A 22725-nucleotide genomic window follows, 5' to 3' on the forward strand; every position below is an offset into this window, starting at 1 on the left:
ACTTTTAATATAACATTTGGTATAACATATAAATTTTAATTTATAATATAAAATTAATATAACATAAAATTTTAATCTTAAACATAAACATTAAGATTAAGTTATTAATATAAACTTACTTTTGATATATAAATATCAAGGATAAATACATTTTTGACATAATAAATTATAATATAAATATATATTCCTTTTGCAAATACATTGATCATATATACCAATATAAAAAGTCTAGAACGTATATCTATAGTTAAATTAAATACAATACTAATATGTGTTAGTTGTTGTAAAATAATGTATTTATACTATAATATAAATAAACTAATAGTTTAGTATTATGTAAACATCATATTATTACTAATATAGATAATTCATAAAATTGAAAAAATCAGATTAGACCGGACTAAAATTGAAAAAAATAAAAAATTCTAGTTTTGGTATCGATTCTTAAATTTTCAAAACCGTTATATACCGGTTCGATTTTAAAAAATATACAAAATCGAGTCGAATTGAATCAGTTACACCCCTAATTATAACTATGAAAAGAAATAAGTATATAATAATATGTTTTTTTTTTTTATAGTAGGAGTTTTTGCAATTGATAAGCAATTTATGAATGGCTACATGATCTCGGTGGCTTGCATCCTATTAGGATTTGTATCCTCCCAAAAAAATAATGTTAAATAATTTTGAAAGTGTATTATTTTCTTGTATGGGAATAGTAAATTTTTGGATGAAATTTAATATTATTATGTGCGAAATAGACTATGTTTTTTTACTCAATATTACATAAAAAAATTAAGACCACCTTTAATCGGATTAGCAAAAATAAAATTATCTGAAAATGTAAGTAAATTGATTTGTTTCCCAAAACTAAAAATAAACAAATAAAAGACAGGAACTAAAATTAACAATAATGGATGTCTCGTGTGTGGTAGATTCTCATTGACTTTTTGGAGTCGTGAGGTGTCGGAAATCAACGAAACCAAAAAGAACAACTTGACAGTGGAAAACTGCAGGGGAGCCTAATCTCCACCCTACCATCTGTACATAATATTCTTCAATTCCACCTATTCCCCTCTTTATTCCTTCTTCCAAATACTAGCCGGAGAAGAGGAACAGGTTAAGCAAGCAGCGATCCGAAAGGCCATCCCTGCTTTCGGTTCCAGGAAAGAGAAAGATAGTGAGTCTTCAATTACGCAATCTCACGGGTCTTTTTCTTTCCCTTGATTGAAGAAAACAATCCTTTAAAAAAAAAAAAAATTATTATTCTTCTCTTATTTTCATGTTTGTTCTAATTTTTTTCCTGATGCCCATTATTTTTTTGGCACATAGGAGGGCTCTCTCTTGTTTTCTTTCCTGGAATCGGTTTCCCTTTGAGCTTTGATTTTCCCGGGGAAATTTCTAAGTGGATCTGATAAGGCTTTCGTGGGTCTTTCTTGTATTGAATGACATGGGGTAAGTTTTTTCTGATTCCCATTACAGATTTGGAGTTCTATGGGTATTTTTGGTTCAATTAGTCTTCCAGCTTTGGTTTTTTTTTTCGTGTTTGAATTGGAATCTATCGTGGTTTTAGTTGTTTGGTTCATGAGAAAACGAAGGAAAAAATGAGTTCTGACGTTGAATAAAGAAAATGATATGGGCACTGCAGACCTGTAGCAGACTTTCAGACCTGTAGCAGACTTTCATAGTTTCATCATGTTCCGTTCCTTTTTTTTCCGGCGGGGGGGGACACCATGATGGCCCCCCGTTGAGTACCGGTTTTCGATCATATGATTTGATCTCGGAGATGACATAAATGTTCTGCTTATCTCATGCCTTGTTGTCAAAAGCGAACCTAGGTCCAAAGCGCCAAAAGAAAAACGCTTCTCACTCCCATAGCGAAAGTGCATGCACCAAAAGCGGAAAAAGTGCCCAATTTTATTCCGGAAGCACCAGGCACTGAAGAGCGTGCTTTTGATTGTTTATTTAAGAAATACTCGATTAAAAATATGATTTGCTAGCTGATTAGAAAAATGATGATGAGGTCTAAACAATATATAATTAACGTTGATTAGTTGATCAACTATTGTCATAGTCCAATACACCATACCCTATATGTTTCCCTTAACTTTATATGGCTAAATGCGCGTGATAAAGTCTAATACCAAATCCAAGCAACCACATCACCTGCTCCCACCCCCCCGCGCCCTGCCCCCAGCAAGATTTTTTTAAAAGCAAAAAGATCACGTCTGTCTAAATGGAATGAGTTGCCCTTTTGTAAACAGGGCATTGGTTTCACTTGCCCTTTGATTCACCTGTATACAAATCATTGATCTTGTATTTAGTTCCGTAGCATTCTAGGATCCAAAAATAATGATCTTGCATGACTTGATATGTATTTAAAAAATGCATATCTGCTTGACCCTGTCACCCTAGGCCTCATGAGACCTTTGAGCATTGTTACATCTGGTGTCTTTAACAACACTGGCATTTGGCCCCTCAACCACAACATTAGTTTTGGCTTGAACTTGCATCCAATGAAACTTTTGCTGGCAAAAAGCATGAAAAAACTTGTTAGCAACTTGAGGTCTGGGGAACTGATGCAATTTATTAAGCAGTGTTTCTATAAAACAAGTTTGTTATCACAAGTATTCCATGGATTCTAGATGTACACCAAATAATGATTTTTTGAACCTTATAAAAGAATGATTATTTGAACTCTTTCCTCTCCACTTTTCCCCGTACAGTTTCTACTTGTTGAGGTGTTGCTCTTTCAACAAAATTGATGGGTGATTTTAGTTGCTAATTTCATATTCTTTGTCTAGTGATTTATTCATATGTGATTTTCTATTGTTCATTTATAAAATGATAAGTCTTTTCTTTCTGGGTTGAGATAGATAGAGAAGGTTCTATGTGGACCAATTTATCTAGGTATCAGCCTGAAGTTTTTTAGGTTGTGATGGCTGCTCTCGGCTATATTATTATATGAGATTTGTAACAGAACAGAATTCACTTTGTAACAGAGCAGTGGTTGTCTTGGTCGCTATACCAAGCCAACAATAACTACCTCATTGGATACACAATCAAAAGGAGAGCAGATTCAAGGTCAGAAGGTGAAAAAGCCTAGCATATCAGAGGGTTTCTGGACCACCAGTACGTGGGATATGGACAACAGTGCAGTTCAGTCGCAAGGAAGCTTATCATCAATCAGTACAACCAATCAAATTCTGGATTTGCATGGTGTTGCTGGAAATGCTAACACCCCTTCTGAATTTGTAAATCATGGCAAGTTTTTACTTCTACTTGAATGTTAAGTGCATATGTCGGCCACAGCTATGGGTGGGTCTCGACTCTCCTTTTGGTGTGTTGAGGTGGGGGGTTGGAGTTATATAGGACCCCGATTGATATTTCAAAGGTTGTTGGGTGCCAACATGTATATGATGATACTTATAAAAAAAAAGACATTTATATGATGTTGTAGATGGTACAGCATATTGCTCTGAAATTTGTCTTGTGTTGACTTTGTCTGTGTATTTGTCCATTTTTTTGTTTTGATTATGTTGAACTTACATTTCCTATCTTGTACGGGCAATAGGTCTTCTTCTCTGGAATCAGACTAGGCAGCGTTGGGTAGGAAGTAAGAGGTCCGAGAACAGGGTTCAACAGACACGAGAACCCAAATTAAGGTGAGTTGCTCTAATCTTTGCGTGGGAAATGATTTAATTTCATTAAAAAAAAAAATACTTGATCTACCAGTAGTGTAACACTAATGTGAGTTTGTGCCTATTTTACTCTCTCTCTCTCTCCTTCTCAAAGGAATGATAATTAATTAGTTGCCCGGCCTAACTTATCAAAAAGTTCATTCATTGGTTAGTAAGATTTGTTTTCAGTTATTAAGACTTTTAAGTTACATATTTTCCATTGAAAACTGAGAAGGGAAGAGGAGGGTGAGTTTGATTTTTATTTTGTTTTATTATTTCCCTTTGGGGTTTGACAGCACATGAAGATGGATTTATATCATGTTTCTTCCAAATAAGAGTTTGGAACAAGTTTTTTTTTTCCTCTGTACAATCTGAGTCTAAGTTGTTATTTTATATCAGGATTTCAAGAAATAATATCATCCCAAGAAGCCCCAAGGGGTAGCACAAGTGGTTGGGGATCATGCCTCATGCAACGGAGGTTACTAGTTTGAATCTTCCCATTTCCCTTCCCTTTGGGCCAAACTCATTCCTCCCCCTTCCACCTTTCCCTGCCTTAAAGAAAGATGATGATCACCCTTAGGCGAAGACTTTCTTTACCTTCATTGTATTTAGTTTATCCACTTCATTGTAGCATATGAACTATCTTGCTGAACAGACCCATTTCCTTGTTGGGCAATGTTTGGCCTTGGCCTTTATCCCTACAAAACAAAAGTAGAAAGAAAGAGAGTTGAATATTGGTGTCACATCCCATGTCTCCTGTCTGATTTAGTGTGGCTGGCACTTTAGGATCTCATTACTTGAGTTTACGCATTAAAGTAGCATTGAGTGGAAGATATAGGAAATGTTGGAGAACAGTTTCTGGAATGTATACCCCTTAGATTGTAAAGCGGTTATTGGTTATTCATGAATTAATTTCTTTTATCTTTTCAGCACTCATTGTCTATGCATTGATTTAAAAAACAAATCCTGGCTTTGCAGTTGGAATGCATCGTATGAAAGTTTGCTTGGGAGCAACAAGCCATTCCCTCAGCCTATTCCGCTTGTTGTAAGCATCTGCCCTCAAATGCTGATAATCATGATACCATGCTTTATTTAATACTTTGTTGATCCTGAACACAGGAAATGGTAGATTTTCTCGTGGACATCTGGGAGCAGGAGGGATTATATGATTGAGCAGCAGAAATGTTTGATGCGTTAAAGGTTTTTGAGATATCAAAACCCGTCATAGCTGTTCTAACATTCAAGTTGCTTCCATGGTAAGGGGTGGGGGTGATTTGGGCAAATAGCGGCTTTTATATCAACAGAAACATCATCTATAATTCAGGCCTTTTAGACATGCTTGTATTACATTTAATTCAAATTATGGCACGAGCGTTCTAGGGGGCAAGTTTTGCAAAATCTATTAAACTTTGTCTACACTGACTCGAATGCTACCAGCACTTGCAAGTTAGGGCTTGTGGTAAATTCCCTCCTCCCTTTTTCTCTTAATATAAATCTCTGAGTTATTACCTTGTGACAGGATTTCTTGGTTTGCATGTCTAAGAGCACTGGTATTGAAACATGCATCCTCAATCAAAGTCAAAAGTTTGCCTAAATTTTACTAAAAATTAAGTCCAAAATATGTTAGGCTTTGAGCTACAGTATTTCTATAGCTGGGTTCATACTTGCCATATTGTAGCTTGGACAAAAATTATTTTATTCTTTCTTTTTCATGGGGCCCACGCAAAAAACCTCTCTTTTTCTAGAATTATTATTATTATTATTATTTTTTTGGGGCTTTGAAACCGGCCTGGGACGTTGGAGGGAATACCTTGCTGATTTCTGAAGACATTATCTGCATCAATAATTGTTTCGACACTTATCAACCTATCAAAGTTATTGAAGAAGTATTTTTCACCCCAGGCCTTGGCATTCTTTACAGCATCAAATGGAACACTAGTATAAAAATTTGTAGTTATTAGTGTTAAATGACTATTGAAAATATGATTGTTTAAATAATAATAATTTAATTATAATTTGATTTATGATCGGTAGAATTATAATATAAGATACAAAATAATAATAAATTATTAAATTATTAATATTTGGATAATCCAATTGAGAATTGGTTTTGAATGGAATAGAAAAATGACAAAACATGTAATATTAGCCAAATTTTAAATTTGCTTTTGCCTGTTCCAATGCTAATGCTCAACTCCAACTGAGTTTTGTTCTTTATTTATTCCCATAATCAACTTTCAGAAAATTGCAGGCTGATAATCTTGAACTAAAGTGAGTTTGGATCATGTTTACTTGATTTTAATACGACCATCTCCAAATAAATACCTACCCCTCATTTGTTCTCGTTACATCCTTGCTTGCGCACAAGTTTAGAAACCATTCTATTTCCTTTTATTTTCCGAGCATCTTTTTATGCTCAATGTTATTCCAGGAAGGTCCCAGATGTCTTATATCGTTTGATTATAAAATCAAATATCTACGTGTAATTCTATTTGAAGATCTTCAAATCAATTCTGAATTTCGACACTTTTAAAAAAAAAAAAATTACTTAAATTCCATGTTTTAACATTTTAATCCTCATCTTTAAAATATTTATGATTAAGGGTCCCTCTTAACTATATCTACAAAGTTTTTCATTTTGAGAGAAAAAGAACAAGTTATAAAAAAATGAATCAGATGCATTTCCCTCTAGAACACTCTTCCTCATTCAGCATGGTACGTGGTATGTTTGAGAAGGACCAAGAACCATCCCTCTGTTCCTCATGTATATCACTTTTCTGATGTGTCATGATCTAACACCTCCCAGAGACTTCTCCAACTGTCCAAACCAAAGCAGCCCTCTTTAAATTTCCTTGCTACCTGCCCTCTTACCCTAGTCTAAACCATCGGCGACAACAAGTACGCAGATGTTCTTCTAAATACTCGATCGTCAAGGTTTCTTACTCTAGGAACTAATTCTTAAGCGAAAAACTGATCGATGGCTTTGCCTCGTTTAACTTCGAAGAGTATCCTACAAAGGGTGTTGGCTTCTAATTCTTTGCTGGGTCAAGGTGCTCGTGAGAGGAGTGTTGGTGGTGTTCAGAGACAGAGGTGGGGAAATGAGATTGTGAGGACGTTTACTGCAGCAGATGTTGATAAGGTGGCTGGTGAGAAAACAGAACATGGCAAAGATCAGGTATCTGTTTCTGAAGGTGGTAAGAAGTCCAAGTTATTCCCAAAGAGGCAACGCAAGAGGTGGCTGTGGAGGAACAAGGACCGTCATGACTTTTCTCCTGCCCATTACGGTACTCTTTCTCTCTCTCGAGTGCGTCTTTTATGGCGCCAGGCCTATATATGCATATCAATACCATTTTTCTTTTTCTATTTTTAAACGTTCACCACATCATGATTGAAATTCCTAAATTAATTGGACTTGAATAATATATAAAAGGAAGCAATATTTGAATCGTCAATGAATTATACAACTAGATATATACTTTATCTTAATTGGGCATGCTTGTTGAATTACACAGTAATATTCTCATGTGAAGAATATACGATCTCCTTAAAATACTTGCTGCTAGTGGGATGCAGATTTAAAACAATAGAATAGACCAACACAATACCTTTTTTTGCTTTGCCTATATATATGTAGATTTCTTTTCCTCGGGGCTTGGAAATGCGCTCATGCAAGCAACCCAGAACATAAACAGTCTGTTCGAGAAATTGAACATAACCCCCTGGACACTCAGCGGCCGCGTAAAAGAGAAGGACAACAGCTACGTGTTGCGGTATGAGGTGCCGGGGCTATCCAAAGAAGACTTGAAGGTCACCATCGATGACGGAGTTTTAACAATAACCGGAGAGCACAAGGAAGAGAACGAAGACGACTCGGACGATGAGTCTTGGTCAGCTGCGAGCTATGGCTACTATCACACAAACCTGTTGCTACCCGAGGATGCCAAAATTGACGAGCTTAAGGCGGAGTTGAAGGATGGAGTTCTAACTATTGTCATTCCTAGAACTGAGAAGCCAAAGAAGGATGTGAAGGAAGTGAAAGTACATTAATTTGATAGGAGGCCTGATCGAGTTTGATGGAGCCTGCGATGTGTACGTGTTTATGTATGTGGAAAACAAAGGAAAGGGTTACTGTGTGTGTGCCTCTGTTTTGAAGAACGTACTCGTATATATTTTACATGACACAATAAGATCTATGCGACTCTTTTTGTCAACAGCATTGACGTTTCTGTTTTCTGGATGTCATGCGCTGGGTTGAAATGAAAATGCCATGCACTACCACGTACGTGTTGCAATTAACCATTTGGGTCTGAAATTTTCACATTACATGGCTGATCACCTTTTAAACTTGAAACGATTAAATGTATGAAATTTTTTGAAGGTTTTTACATTGCACACAATTTATGAATTTTAAAATTTAAATCTTACAAATTAAATTATATTAATTGTATCAATTTTTGACGCTCTTGCTATATCCGAATGTTTGTTTCAGACTAATTGTACAAATTTTTTTTTAATTAAGGTGTGTTTTTATAAAATAATTATAAAAGTAATAACTTTAGATGAATATTTTTATTTTATATATAATTATATTAAAAAAATTGTAAAAAATTATGCTTATATCATGACTCTTCGATAACTCTCCTATTTGCGGAACAGGTTATAAAAAATGAAATATATCTAACCGGTTTGAAGCTTTTTTTCAAAATAATAAAATAAAATTAAGTGGACGTTGGAAGGGATGAAAACCGGGCTGAGCTCAACAGTAAATGAGAAGCCGATCTCTCGGTCCAGGGTCTATTCGGTCTAGAGCCTCATGGGAAACAAGAGGCTCATCTCACTGCAATAAAAATGGGGATCGAGGAAAAATGATAAAGTTCTGACAAAGAGTTGACAAAGGTGAGCCTTGTCTGCGTAGTCGAGAGGTCGCTGGCAAAACTATCAAAGGTCCATGCCGTATTAGTTACCTTTCTTCAGTACGCAACGTCACAATGATTTCCTCTGGTAAGCCTCAGGCACTCATGAGTTGTGGCTGCTGAAGGACGTGCAAGAGAAGTAATAATCACCCACGTCTTGAGAATGGAAAAGGCAAGCACCGCCGACACAAGCTGAGAGGTCGCCAACGTATTTGTTAGAGACCCACGCCACATTACTTATCTTTCTCGGGTATATTAGAGCTAGTTTGTTTTTAGAAATGAGATGAATTAAGATTAAAGTTAAAAAATTAAATAAAATATTGTTAAAATATATTTTTTAATATTATTATTATTTTAAGATTTAAAAAAGTTGAATTGTTTATTTTATTTTATGTGAAAATTTAGAAAAATTATAATGATGATGTGAGATGAGATGAGATGAGATGTTTTTAAAAAACAAACAAAGCTTAAGTCTCGTTAAAGGCCGAAACATGAAGGTGATGGGACTATTTCATGGTGACGGAGGCAAGATCTCCCCCATACCTAGTATAAAAGCAGACCATCAAGTACATACGAATTCAAGTAGAAAAAAATTTGATCATAATTCTGATAGATAAAACTGATTTAGGCATCGGAGGGTTCCCTGACCACCCTCGAGCTTTCCTTTGAATTTGCGTTGGTGCAGGTCAAGTAATCAATTCCCTAATTGTCTGATAAGACCTTGTGGTGCGTACAAAACATGTCCAAAATAGACGTATTACTTAAAAAGAAGAAAATAATTGAATCTTTTAGGAGTGAGATGAAGCTTTTGCTGACGAGGAAAAAGAAGAAAAAGGTGGGCAATTGTTTTGACCCAAATAAGAACCACTGCCAAAATTAGAGGGTTTTCCATGAGAAAAATGACACCTTATATTTTCTTTACTATTATTTTATTACTTAACTATTTTTTTTCTTTTGCTCTTTAAATTTAGATTAAAAATCTTAAAACATAACATTTTTTCATAATTTAGAAGAAAATAAATTTAATCAACTAACGTAATTAACTTTTAATTAAAAATAAATTCAATTTTATAAAAATTAAACTTCTTTTGCTCTTTGAGTCAACTTTTATAAAGTTAAATTTATTTTTAATCTAGATTCAAATGATAAAGGGAAAAGGGAAGAAAAGAAACTGGATAGTAAAGCAGTAACAAATGAGGTGTAAGTATATCATTAGTCTTTCTATCAACATCCATCAGAGATGAAATTTGACCGACAAAAATATTACTGTGATTTTGACACATGTTGATTGCAACATGACTTTTTGCTAGGGGTGGGCAAAAACTCTGCCAACTCTGATGGTTTCGAAAATCGGAGTCCGAGTTACTCCCAGAGTTGGAGTAACTCCGAATCCCTTAGTCGAAATTTGGAGGTCATGTTGGCTCCGAACTCCGAATCCAAACTCTAACTATTTATACCTTATATATTATATATTGTAATACATATATCAGGTAGCCAACTAGCCTAATGGTTGTGACAGTATTTTGGAAACATGAGAACCTGCGTTTGAGTTTCTTAGGCCCCAGTTTTGTGTTTTGCAATTTTGTTTTAAGAAAATCTTAAATGACTCCATTTTTAATAGGGTATATATTCATCTCTTTCAAAGAATAAAACCCTAACCTATTCATTTCCTCTCTTCTCTCTTCTCCTACCAGTGCCTCAACTCATTCTGCCACTTCATGATCACCTTCACATTCTTTGATAGGACTGAGTTAGATGACATGCTCTTCAATCTTCATCTTCTCTATCATCCCTTTTCCTCTTGGCTGGTTTCAAATGCTTAATCTTCTCTGTTGTCCCTTCAGGATTCAACTTCTTCATCTTCTCCATTGTGACACTGTGACTCGTCCCTTCTCTATCAAGATTCAGATTTCAGTCTAAGTGTTTTGCTACTACAAGGATGTCATGCACATGTTCTTCCTCATCATCGGTCCCTTGCATGTTCTTCAAGATTTAGCCATTATTTCTTAGTTTCTCTATGGCTTGATTTGTGCATATAATTTCTTGTTGTGGGTATTTTTGCAATTTGATTTAGATTGGTTTTTGTTTGTGGGTGATTTTGGCAATCAAAGTATCAAATTTGCATTTGGATTGATTTTTTTTTTCTTTTTTCTTTTTCCTGTGAATGATTTCTCTCTGCGACTCCGACTTTGGCAACTCCGATCGGAGTCGGAGTCGGAGGGGGTTTTGACCTCCAATCGGAGGTGAGCATTTCAACTTTGTCAGAGTTAGAGCCCACCCATACATTTTGCTTATGATGGTAATAGTTTTTCACTTTAGAAGAGTAATGAACTCTTTTTTTTTTTTTATTAATTCGAGGTTATTTATGTAAGAAAAGTGATATAAACAAATTTTTAAGCGGATTACTTCGCACAAGTCTTTTATAGAAAAATAGATTTTACTATTAAAAAATATGAAAATTTTACGTTTTTTATGGGGCTTACATTTTTACAAAATACTTATACAATATTTGTATATTTAAGAGTTATACATAGCATTAAAAGTGTCAAAGTGATGTTATTTTTATAAATTATTTTACAAAAATATCTTTCATCTAAAATATAAGTGTGTAAAAATTGTAAAAAAATGTGTGATTCTGCGCTTTCTCATTCACGGTACAAAAATCGAAAGTGAATCTTAATTAATTCCAAATTAGGGTGCTTGATCAGTTTCTATTCTGCAAAAGAATTAGTTAATTTCTTTCCGTTTTAATTTTCTTTTAGTTTCTTCGTGATTCACTGAATACTGATCTGCGGGTCTTATAAAGATCTCTTCCCCTCTTAGCTTCACCTGTAATTATTGTGTAGCATTGATTTGAAGTCTTCAACATTGAGTTCAGAACTTAGGCCTCTACCTAATTCGGACTCCAGTTGAGTCGATGGTACTAAAGTTACATATTCCGTCTTCACATGTTTTTTTTTTTTTTTCGTTGAGAGTACTTTACAACAAAGGAAAATGCCGTGGGGATCAAAGCCACCTAGCTGTGTGAATAAAATACTGAGAGTTCTTTTAGGCTCGGTTTGGACACATAGTTCAGTTGAGATAAAATGAAATATTTTAAATAATAGTAAGATTTTTTGAATTAAGATGAGATAAAATAATTTGTAACAAATCTTATGTTTGAATAGTGAGATGATATAGGATAGTTTTAACTTTTAGGATTTGAAAAATGTGTGGGATCCATAGTATTTATAGAATACCTGAATATTTGAGATTTTACACTGTTCACTTCAGGTTGTACTATTCATTTACTGTTTTGAACTGTTCATTGTTAGTTTTACACTGTTTATTTAAGTGGATGTTTTCAAAACTTAGAGATGAAATACAATATTTGGATAAACAAAACTCTGAGACCGTACAACCCAGATGAGATACAAATGAGATGTTTTGGTCATCCAAACCGGGCATTTTTCTTTCTCTCGTTGAGAGTACTTTACAACATGCCTATTTTGTTTTCGTGTATAAGATGAGATGATATAAGATGAATTGAGATTAAAGTTAAAAATTGAGTAAAATATTGTTAGAATATATTTTTTAATATTATATGAAATGAGATGAGATAAGTTGAGAGAATATGTGAGAAATGGTTTCATTGCATCATCTCGGGAAGCTGATGATAACTACTATCTCGTCGTTTGGAAATACAGATGTGCAGTGGCGAACCTACCTTATGTATAAGGGGGGGCTATACCCTATATTTTATTTATAATTCTATAAATATAACAAATCCCCCCCCCCCCCTCCAAAAAAAAAAAAAAATTACAATCCCCATATTTTTAAAAAATTTTTAAAAATTTCAGTATACTTTCTTCAGTTTTTTCCCTATAGTTTTAAAATTTTGTATAATTTTTATATATTATTTAATTTCAAAGATGTGACCTCACCAAAATTAAATTAAAACTAAGTTTTGGAAAAATAATAAACTTATTAATATGGATCTCCAAGTTTTTTTATTTTTATTTTTTGTTCTACAATATTAGACTTCTTAATATGGAATCTAAAGTGAAAGTATAAGAAAAATCATTTAAGATTGATGATTTACATGAAAAATAGTTGAGAGGTTTTATCCTCTAGATTTCATTGAGTAAAAACAAATTATTTAAGGTCTCAATTATAGCATTATATGCTTAATGTGACACAAAAATATTTAGATTTTACATGAAACTTAATAAACTAGCTTACATACTAGAATGAAAGATGACCTTTTAAAATATCACTTGATAGTTTCTATGAAGAAAATAAATTCTAAATATTTCATTATAAAAATAATAATGGATTAATATTATTCGAAACATTATCATCAAAAATTTGAAACATATATTAAGTTGTATTTTTTAGAATTTTATTTCTATGTATATGTAACAAACTATTGAGATCTAATTTTATATATAATTATATTTTTATGATTTTTCAGTTTCTTTTTAATTTATATAAATGTGTCACACAATAGAAAAGTTGGTCCTCTTATAAAAGTTCCTGGTTCCACCACTGCAGATGTAGGAATAGGTTCAGTACCAAACCGTAATCCCAATCACTCAACATTCTGTATAGCTTAAGTGTGGCCTATTATATAAAGGTTACGTTAGGCTACATTGTAACTTACACAAAATATTAAGTAAAAACTATACTTAATGCATATTACTATGTTTATATATAGTAAAACTAATAACATATATTTATAAATATGTATAAATATATATTTATATAAAATATATATAAGTAGTGGGGCGGGCCTGCTAGGCTTTCTCCTTGTGGGGCAAAGCCCCAGCCCCCACATAGGAGGGCAGGCAAGAAGGCGGGGTTGCTCGTCCCACCATGCGGGGGCAAGGTAGATGTGGTCGGGGGCCTGTTGTCCACCCTTATAAATTGAAATAGTTTGATATGGTGCATTAGATGTAAAACTACTTCTATTATAAATATATCTAGTGTATTATATAAACTATATCCATTTATAAATTTATTTTTATAAAATTTATTTACGGTTCTATAAAGCTTTTCATTCTTAGAGCATTGACATTGGCTTCATCAAAATTATTTCCACAATTTGATGAAAATTACATATTTTTCATATTTCAAAACCTCTATATCCATGATCTCATATTGGATTAGCCATTAGATTCATCAAAATAATAATATAATATTATTTTTTAATAATAATATATATTTTTTATATTTTACAATTACACTATCCCAAAAAAGGCCAACGAGTAATAATCAAAGATTAATCGGAAGGCATCCCAGATAGCATCAGCAACCTTTTTACTAGCTTGGAATTAGATGGGAGCATCCGATTTTTTAGCTAATAATATTATATTATATTATATTATTATAACAAATAAAAATTAATGTAGCTATAATCCTATAATATTAATCCTATACGAATTTAAATGGATTAATATTTAAAGAACAAACTATTATATTATTGTACACTATTTTATACAGGAAATGAGTTGATTTTAGTTTTTATAATAAAATATTACTTTTGATGATAAACAGTATATCTTTAAATTTGAAGATATGCTTAAAATCACTATAACTCAAAGTTTAAATTTTTACATTTTGATGAAACCAATATAAATAATTTTATTTACACTTCTTCAAATTTTGAAGATGTATTAATTTTTAATGAAGCCAATGCAATGCTCTTAGCGCACTGGAGTGATCTAAAGTATACTTTGTTCGGGTAAAGAACGGAGGGAGAGCGTGGAATTTCAAGAAACCTCAAATGAACCAAACCCACTTCTACTTTTGAGTTAAGAGCCCAATCCAACAAACATAGCCCAACCAACCGGCCCTATATAAAACTGTTAAAACATCCCAACTCGGGAATCGAAAGCACATTCCCTCTCCAAATGGCACCCCTTTTTGCCTCTCCCTCTTCCGCTCACTCTACGTCTGCCAAAACCATCATCGCCTTCCATAAACCACCGCCAAGTTCTTTCTCTCTCTTTTTCCTCTCCTTCCCCATAATATCCTCCACCCGCTGTCACCGCTTCTTCCCTCTCTCCACCTGTCATATCCTCTCCTCTCCGGTCCATCCCTGCCGTCCATCCCCCTCCTTCCGCTCCAACCCCCTCGTCCCCCGGCCCTGTCGTCCTTGCCATGCCGCCAGCCCTGGTCCCCCTCCCCAGGATGACTCAGTCCCTCTCTCAGGTTCGGATTCCTGTTTTAAATTCATTACATTTACCTGGGATTTTTTTTTTATTTGCTTTGTGCTCCATTTCCGATTCCGAAACACAATTTTGTTCTTCCAAACGCAGCATTAAGAGACTTTGTGACTTCAATTGTTTGATGATTTTTCCCTCTTTTGACCTTAAGAATAATTATGCCTTTTAAGCTATGTATTTGCTCATACGTAGGTCAGTCTCATCCAATCACCTATTTGCTCATACGTAGCTGAGTCTCATCCAAGTTTCCAACCACCCACCCCCAAAAAAAACCGTAGCTTGTTATCCGAAGTGAAAGTAGAAATAGAAGAATCAATAGGTTTAATGTCTGGGATCTAATTCTTCGCCCTATCCTTTTTGTAGCCATTTAATCTTGTATTTATCGCGGCAAAGAAACTAAATCTTATATTTGTGAAATGGCTTTGTGGCTGCCAATCTTTAATGTATGTGAATTGGTTTATGCTTTTTTTTTTCCTTAAATTCCCATTTAACATCAATTTGTTTTTGGTTGAGGACCATTTTTTGAATGTTGTATACATTATTATTTTTTTGATAAGTAAAATAAGACTTTATTAAATCACCAAAGTAATAAGATACAAGGAAAATGCCCTGTTTATGTAGGCATGTTGGAAACTAGGAATTCATGAAGGTCCATGCCATTTAAGTCTACAGCAATGGCCCAAATACAAAGAGTTCTAAAAACTAACAATTTTAGCTCCTCCACAGATCTCTATTTGTCTTCAAAAGTCCTCTCATTTCGTTCCTGCCATAGACACCACATAATACAGATAGGGATCATATTCCACACTGCTTTGATCTGTCTCACCCCACGGATAGAATTCCAGCAAGCCAATACATCCAAAACTGTTTCCGGCATCACCCACGCCATATCCATCCTTTTAAACACCTCGTCCCAAATAGACTTAGCTATCTCACAGTGTAAAAGTAAATGATTTACCGACTCACCCCCGCTTTTACACATACAATACCAATCTGCAATAATTATCCTCCTCTTTCTTAGATTATCCGTAGTGAGGATCTTACACAAAGATGTTGTTCACACAAAGAAAGAGGCTTTGGAATGAGCCTTATGACGCCAAAGCTTTCTCCAAGGAAACTGTATCTCTGGAACTTGTGTGAGAACCTTATAGAGAGAGCGAGCTGAGAATACCCCTTTCCCTGCAGGATGCCACCACAACTCATCTTCCTGCTGAATGTTCGGTCGAACAGAATATAAGAGGCTATAAAATTCTACAAAACTTTCCATCTCTCAATCCTGTGCTGCCCGGTTGAAATTGATGTTCCAGTGAATGTTTCTACCTGAGACTGAGACTTCCATAACCTTCGCCACTGTGGCATCTTTGTTGCTTGCAATCAAGAAAAGAGACGGAAACAGATCTAGTAGAACACTGGTACTACACCATGCATCCTTGCAAAATCTGATCTTGACACCTGTCCCCAAGTGCAATCTAGTGTATCGCTGGAAGATCTCCCATCCTCTTCTAATGTGTTTCCATAACCCCTTACCCGCTGTTCCTCTAACTTCTCTGGTACACCACCCCTCCCCTAGATCACCATATTTGCTTTCGATCACAGTCTTCCATAAGGCCTCTGGTTCCTTGGTATATCTCCACAACCATTTGCCTAGTAAAGCCCGATTAAAAACTCTCAAATTTCTGTCACCCAAACCGCCATTGAAGATAGGCCGACATACCATCTCCCACTTAACTAAGTGGAATTTAAACTCATCTCCCAAGCCCCCCCACAAAAAGTCTCTCTGTAACTTCTCAAGTCTACCCGCCACACTTGCCGGTAAAGGGAATAAGGATAAAAAGTAGGTGGGAAGGTTGGAAAGTGTACTTTTGATTAAAGTAGTCCGACCCATTTTCGACAAATACATTTTCTTCCACCCTGCTAATCTCCTCTCTACTTTTTTAATCACTGTATCCCATATCATACGAGACTTCAGTGCTATACCCAACGGCAATCCCAGGTAAGTCATAGGTAAAGACGCAATTTTACACCCCAAAATGCCCGTCAGATCTCTTATATCTTGAACTTCTTCAATCGGTACCAACTCAGATTTATCATAATTCACTTTCAAGCTAGATACTGCTTCAAAACACAGTAGCAATGCCTTCACAGCCCTCAACTGAGCGTGATCAGCCTCACACATGATAAGCGTATCATCTGCAAACAACAGATGAGAAACAGTTGTAATACCCCTACTCGGTGATCCAATCTGGAAACCACTGATGGAACCATTAGTCACTAAGGCTGAGATCATCCTACTCAATGCTTCCATAACAATGACAAAAAGTAAAGGAGATAACGGATCCTCTTGTCTCAAGCCACGAGAGCTTGGGAAGAAACCCTCTGGGCTACCATTAATCAACACCGAGAATCGTACCGTAGAAATACACCATCTGATCCATGACCTTCACCTCTCACCAAACCCACACCTACCCAGTAAATAAAGAAGGAAATCCCAATTAACATGATCGTATGCCTTTTCCATATCAAATTTGCACATAATCCCTGCTTTGCCCATCTTCAATCTACTGTCAAAGCATTCATTAGCAATTAGAGCTGCATCAAGGATCTGTCTACCCTTAACAAAAACATTCTGTGGTTTGGTAACAATCTTTCCCAATATCCCACTTAATCGATTTGCAAGCACTTTTGCAATGATCTTATAAGCACCATTCACTAAACTTATAGGCCGAAAATCTGTAATCTCAATGGCCCCTACCTTTTTAGGGATTAGTGCAAGAAAAGTAGTGTTAAGACTTTTCTCAAATTTTCCTAACAAGAAAAACTCTTGAAATACCTTCAAAAGATCCGCTTGAATTACCTCCCAACACTCTTGGAAAAAACCCATAGAGAAACCATCCGGTCCGGGAGCCTTATCTTTTACCATCTTTCTTACCACTTCAAATATCTATTCCTCTTTAAAAGCCCTCTCCAATCTGGTAACATCCCCTGGTTCAATAGTGTCAAAAGCCAAACCATCTAAAGTAGACCTCCAACCCACCTCTTCCGTGAGAAGCTTTTTAAAGAAAACAACCACATGGTCTTGGACAACCTCTTCTTCTCTATTCTCGACCCCTTCAATTCTCAGCACTTCAATGTTATTATTTCTTCTATGTGATTTGCAATTCTATGGAAAAACTTCGTACTCCGGTCCCCTTCCTTCAACCAAAGTGCTCTTGATTTTTGGCGCCATGAGATTTCTTCCTGCAAGATTAACCTCTCAAGATCAGCAACCAACAAAATTTTTTGTGCTTGTACCTCTTCATTTAGTGGCCTCCCTTCTTGTAGCCTTTCTAAATACTGAATTTCCATCAACTTGGAATTTTTGTTCTCCTCCACATTTCCAAAAGCTTGTTTATTCCACTCCTTTACATCCCTTTTTAAGGCTTTCAGTTTGTTTGCAAAAATGAAACTGGATGTACCTTCAAATTGATACGAAGTCCACCATTTTTTAACCCTTTCCACAAAACCTTCTGACTTCAACCACATATTTTCAAACTTAAAATACCTTCTGCTGTTACGAACACCTCCACAATCCAGTAGAATAGGCCAATGGTCCAAAGTTATACGACTCAAATGCTTTTGCCATACATCCGGAAAATGGCATTCAAATTCAGGAAAAATCAGAAAACGATCCAAGCGGGATCACGTCTGATTATTTGACCAAGTAGCTGGACCCCCTGCTAATGGAAGATCTATCAAGTTTAAATCAAAGATAAACTCTGAGAACTCCAGGCTTGCTGGTCTCAATCATCTACTTCCCAGACTTTCACTCTGGAAGCGCACCACATTGAAATCCCCCCCAATACACCAAGAGAGGTCCCACCAACTTTGTACCCCTACAAGTTCATTCCATAATATACTTCTATTGACATCTAAGTTAGGCCCATATACTCCTGCAAATGCCCACAAGAAATCATCTAATACACATTTAAAAGAACAAGCTACCATATATCTCCCTATATACTCCTCCACTTTCTCTACTACCCGTCTATCCCACATTACCACAACTCCTCCCGAAGCCCCTGAAGAGGCCAAATATACCCAATCCACATAAATATTACTCCACACACTCCGAATAATCCTCCTACTAATCAACTTCAGCTTTGTCTCTTGTAAACATACTATGTCCGCTTTCCACTCACGGAGTAGATGACGAATCCGAAGACGCTTCTCTACCTCGTTTAGACCCCGGACATTCCAAGATAAAATCTTGGGTTTCATTGGAGAACATTCAGCCCCTTCCCATTTGCCTTATTCCTGCTAGAACTTGCTTCCGAGTTCATCGACCACATCAATCTTTTTAATTCCCGACTTTTCTTTGTGTTCCCCCTCTTTTCTTGATAGTAGCCAGCTTCCATAGCAGTTAACAAGGCTATAAACTGCTCCTCATACCCAACACACTCAATTCCCACAACATGTTGAATTTCTTTAGTTTTATGTATAACCCAATCTCATGCTTGATCTGGAAAATAATAATTTAATGGGGTAGGATTCCCCATCTTATTATTCTGGTTCTGAAATTCACTTCCCATTGAAAAATCCTCCAAACCACAGGGGATGAAAAGTTCATCTTCCACAGAATGCATGAAGTCATCCGAGTCTTCTTCAACCTTAGCCAACTCGAGGTCCTCTACTGGTCTCCCCGACCCTGCTGCCGGGATCAGAGACACCCCAGCCTCCCTCATCAGCGAGCTCTGGTTCTCCAGAGACAAAGGAACCCTAGCTTCTACGCCTAACAAGGGCTGTTGAGCACAAGACTCTGGCGAGACCACACCGGCGACCCCCACTACCTCCATCGGCGCCGTCTGTATCCCCTCAACCTCTATCGGCGCCGTCTGTATGCTGTCCAGCACGAACCCGAGCCCGTGAAGCTCGGTGGAATGTATCGGGCTAGAACTCGGTTTTGCGAGTTCTGTTGGCTCGGATCCAGACCCGTCTAATTGGGTCCTGGGTAGCGACCCGCCTGAATGGGCCTTAGGATGTAGCCCGATACCCTGGGCCTTAACTTGAGACGGCCTAGCCCCAAAAGGATCTTGTGACTTAGCCCGGCGCCATACGTTCCATCCTTTGTTGTATTTGCCCTTCGGTAGAGCCTTTTTCCGAGTTAAACTCAGCCCATCATCCTTCAACTTATCTGCTCCTCCTCTTTCCTTTAATGAACCGACAAATGCTACAATTGTAGCCATATCCTTCTGCAATGCGCGCAGCTGCCCCTGCATTTCCAACAACTTCCTTTGCATTTCCCATGACTGACATGCGACAGAGGCCCTGCCATGGGAATGGTTCACCGTACCCTCACGTTGCCAACGTCCCTTACCTCTGTCCAAAACCTTCGCACCAGCCACCTTCTCCTTCTCAGCTCTCGGTATCGACGTCGCAAGGACCTCCTTATACGACTGCTCATAGTGTTTTAGTTTCCCTCTTCCATCACTCGGTTTGGCTCCTCCATGCAGACCACCTTCCTTGGTTTTTTCTTTCCCTTACTCTACCAAAGCCTCCCTCATCTTCCTCCATCCCCCACCATTCTCACCTTTTGGAATACATAGCATATTCCTTCTCCCCCCCTGACTATACTCTGATATTTCAACGTATCTTCCTTTCCTATTTTCACAACGTTGATCAATAAAACTACAATACCCATCACGTGTTGCCGAGTATACCTCCTTTTTGCTCAAGCTCTCCTCTAACATCTTCCCAAGCCACTGAATAGAGGAGAAGCCCAGCAACACTGAGTTTTCTGTCTTCCAGCTTCTCTCAGTAATTCTCAGACCACCACCTCCACATATTGCTATAGTGAAGCACTTAGACTCAATAACTAGTTCTATAAAACGACCCATCTAACTATCACCAAGCAATACCCACGTTGGTGAAGCAAAATGAATCAAGAACCAGACCGAGAAAGAAAAAAAATGCATGTGTACGGAGAGAAAATTTTCTAGGAGAGAGAAAGCTTTGAATTATCAAACAGATTGCATACATTATTACTGCAGAAATAGATGACTTGACACGTTATTTCTTCTTTTGAAGTTTCCCTTGTTATGCTATACTTGTCCCTCAATGAACAGGCTAGTTCCGATCTAACAAAACACAAGCCAAATCCTTTTTGAATATCTAAAACACAACATTATGCCAAGGGGATTATTATATACTTGTCGTGGACCAGTCTAGTGGTCAAATGGCTGGCTTAGGATGAGCTGTAGGCTTAGAACTCCCAAATTCAATTTCACATTTTTCCTGAATTTCCTGAAACATGATTTTTCACGGGTGGGGTTGTGTACCTGAGATTTACTCTCCAGGTTGGGTACAAAGGGCTCTACCTTGCTGAAGATCCATGTCGTGAAAAAAATGGAAGTTTTGGTGTCTATTAACTCCTCAGTGGACTCTATACGGTAATTTAGTATTGAAGACATTACACTGATCATACATCACAAGTGTTTTGAACTCTGTAAACTGTCTCCCAACATAAAATTAATATACAATTAAGTAAGGAGTAAAGTAAATGTTGGTCGGAAGGGTACTGTGCTAGCAATAGAGTCATGCATGCAATCTGGTGTTATTCTTTTCCCTTACTGAAAAAAAAGGGGGATCTTAATTGTCAATGGCCTGTGGGTTGCAAACAATACAAGGATGATTAAAAAGAGCCATACCATGAACTATGGGTGGTATGTGCAGAATATGCTAATAATTGATGCATGTCAATGGATAGTTGTCTAGGGAATATTTGGTTAAGGATTTCTGCCAGTCTCTCTGTTTCAATGGGGCAAATTTGCATCCTTTCCCCCACCCGTCCTCTTGCATCCCATGTACATATCCATATGCTTGTAAAATACATAGTTTTTTTTTTTTTTTCCATATGGAATGACATTTGGCAAACTGTTAAAGACGCTTTGATTGATGAATAAGTGACCTTAATTATGTGAGCTTGTCAGATATTGTGACTCATTTATTTCTTGTGTGCATTATATACTTGTATCCCTTAAGTATCTGAAGTTTGGTGTTCACTGACCTAGTGATCTTTCTCATCCTTTTGGGAACAGGACTTGCGGCATCTTTGTCCAAATTTCAAGATAGAGTACAGATCTTCTTTGCTGTCTTTTTTTGGATGTCTTTATTCTTCTGGGCTTCTGTATGGGATGAGAGAAGTAGACCGGACAAAGGATCTGGATTTAGAAGATAGCCCAGTAAGCCTTTATCATGTATATAATGTTTTGATTAGGGGAATGGCATTAGAATCTACATCAAGCAGGAAGCATTTGAATTAGGGTAGTGGAATAAACTTGTTTCTGTTATATAAATAAAGTTTAAATGCTGTAATAATCAAAGTCAATATGATATTTGAAGTAGCACCAAGCTATTTATCGAGGCTTGCATTCCTTCACAATTCTTTTGGTAGTTATCCATTTCCAATGGCAACTAAAGGAAAGGCAATAGATACTATGAAATGATAGTTTGTATCACACTATTTCAATTATAGTTAGCAACGCACTATTTCCCATTTTCTAGGGATAAGATGCAGGGTTGCGTTTGCCTCAAAGGTTGCAGCTACACGGTCCTATTGTGATTGATATGAAGATACTTGGCCAAAAAGTAGAGGCTGGTTTAAAAAAAAAAAAAAAAAAAAGAACCCGAAGATATACTAAACTTGTGTAGTTGAAGGATAATCTTTTTTGATTTGGTATTTCACGGATGGTACTTTATTTTAGCGTCGTGTTCCATGCATGCTTGCCTTGTGCATTACTAGGGCTTTGATAAATGATGTAGATCATCACACTATCCTAGAATTAGAAGATAGTTTAAGTTAAGTATGGCTCATAAAGAATAATTCTTTTCATCAGTTACTATTCACTGCCCCCACCTAAACGCACTCCCAACAAACAAATTATTGAGAAA

General features: G+C 36.3%; 2 protein-coding genes and 1 long non-coding RNA gene across 6 annotated transcripts; all 3 read left to right on the top strand.

The window, feature by feature from the left end:
- Nucleotides 1-942: 942 nt before the first annotated feature.
- Nucleotides 943-5196, top strand: LOC109013123. 4 transcript variants are annotated; one of them, XM_018995104.2, is made up of 6 exons: nt 943-1180; nt 1333-1455; nt 3003-3264; nt 3575-3665; nt 4659-4725; nt 4800-5196. In XM_018995104.2, exons 3-6 carry the CDS (start codon nt 3144-3146, stop codon nt 4851-4853), a joined length of 333 nt encoding a protein of 110 aa, XP_018850649.1. In that variant the 5' UTR covers nt 943-1180; nt 1333-1455; nt 3003-3143; the 3' UTR covers nt 4854-5196. The 4 variants fall into 4 exon arrangements, with proteins under 4 accessions (XP_018850649.1, XP_018850646.1, XP_018850647.1 ...); XM_018995101.2 differs by having other exon boundaries at nt 1015-1180; nt 3008-3264; XM_018995102.2 differs by having other exon boundaries at nt 1044-1208; nt 3008-3264.
- A 1309-nt stretch (nt 5197-6505) lies between these two features.
- On the top strand, nt 6506-7900 carry LOC109013122 (26.5 kDa heat shock protein, mitochondrial-like). The gene is made up of 2 exons (XM_018995100.2): nt 6506-6964; nt 7315-7900. Exons 1-2 carry the CDS (start codon nt 6658-6660, stop codon nt 7725-7727), a joined length of 720 nt encoding a protein of 239 aa, XP_018850645.2. The 5' UTR covers nt 6506-6657; the 3' UTR covers nt 7728-7900.
- Nucleotides 7901-14472: 6572 nt separating this feature from the next.
- On the top strand, nt 14473-22216 carry LOC108998359. The gene is made up of 2 exons (XR_004801980.1): nt 14473-14785; nt 21873-22216. It is a non-coding gene; the product is annotated as an uncharacterized LOC108998359 (long non-coding RNA).
- Nucleotides 22217-22725: the final 509 nt, after the last annotated feature.

This window comes from Juglans regia, chromosome 7 (assembly GCF_001411555.2).
Source record: "Juglans regia cultivar Chandler chromosome 7, Walnut 2.0, whole genome shotgun sequence".
Taxonomy (NCBI): domain Eukaryota; kingdom Viridiplantae; phylum Streptophyta; class Magnoliopsida; order Fagales; family Juglandaceae; genus Juglans; species Juglans regia.

Excerpts from the sequence above, each read along its gene's own strand:
- LOC109013123 (XM_018995101.2), top strand. Across the intron at positions 3,265-3,574 it reads TTCTGAATTTGTAAATCATG|GTCTTCTTCTCTGGAATCAG; the intron begins GCAAGTTTTTAC and ends TACGGGCAATAG. Across the intron at positions 4,726-4,799 it reads CTCAGCCTATTCCGCTTGTT|GAAATGGTAGATTTTCTCGT; the intron begins GTAAGCATCTGC and ends TCCTGAACACAG.
- LOC109013122 (XM_018995100.2), top strand. The coding sequence starts at position 6,658 with ATGGCTTTGCCTCGTTTAACTTCGAAGAGTATCCTACAAAGGGTGTTG. Across the intron at positions 6,965-7,314 it reads CTTTTCTCCTGCCCATTACG|ATTTCTTTTCCTCGGGGCTT; the intron begins GTACTCTTTCTC and ends ATATATATGTAG.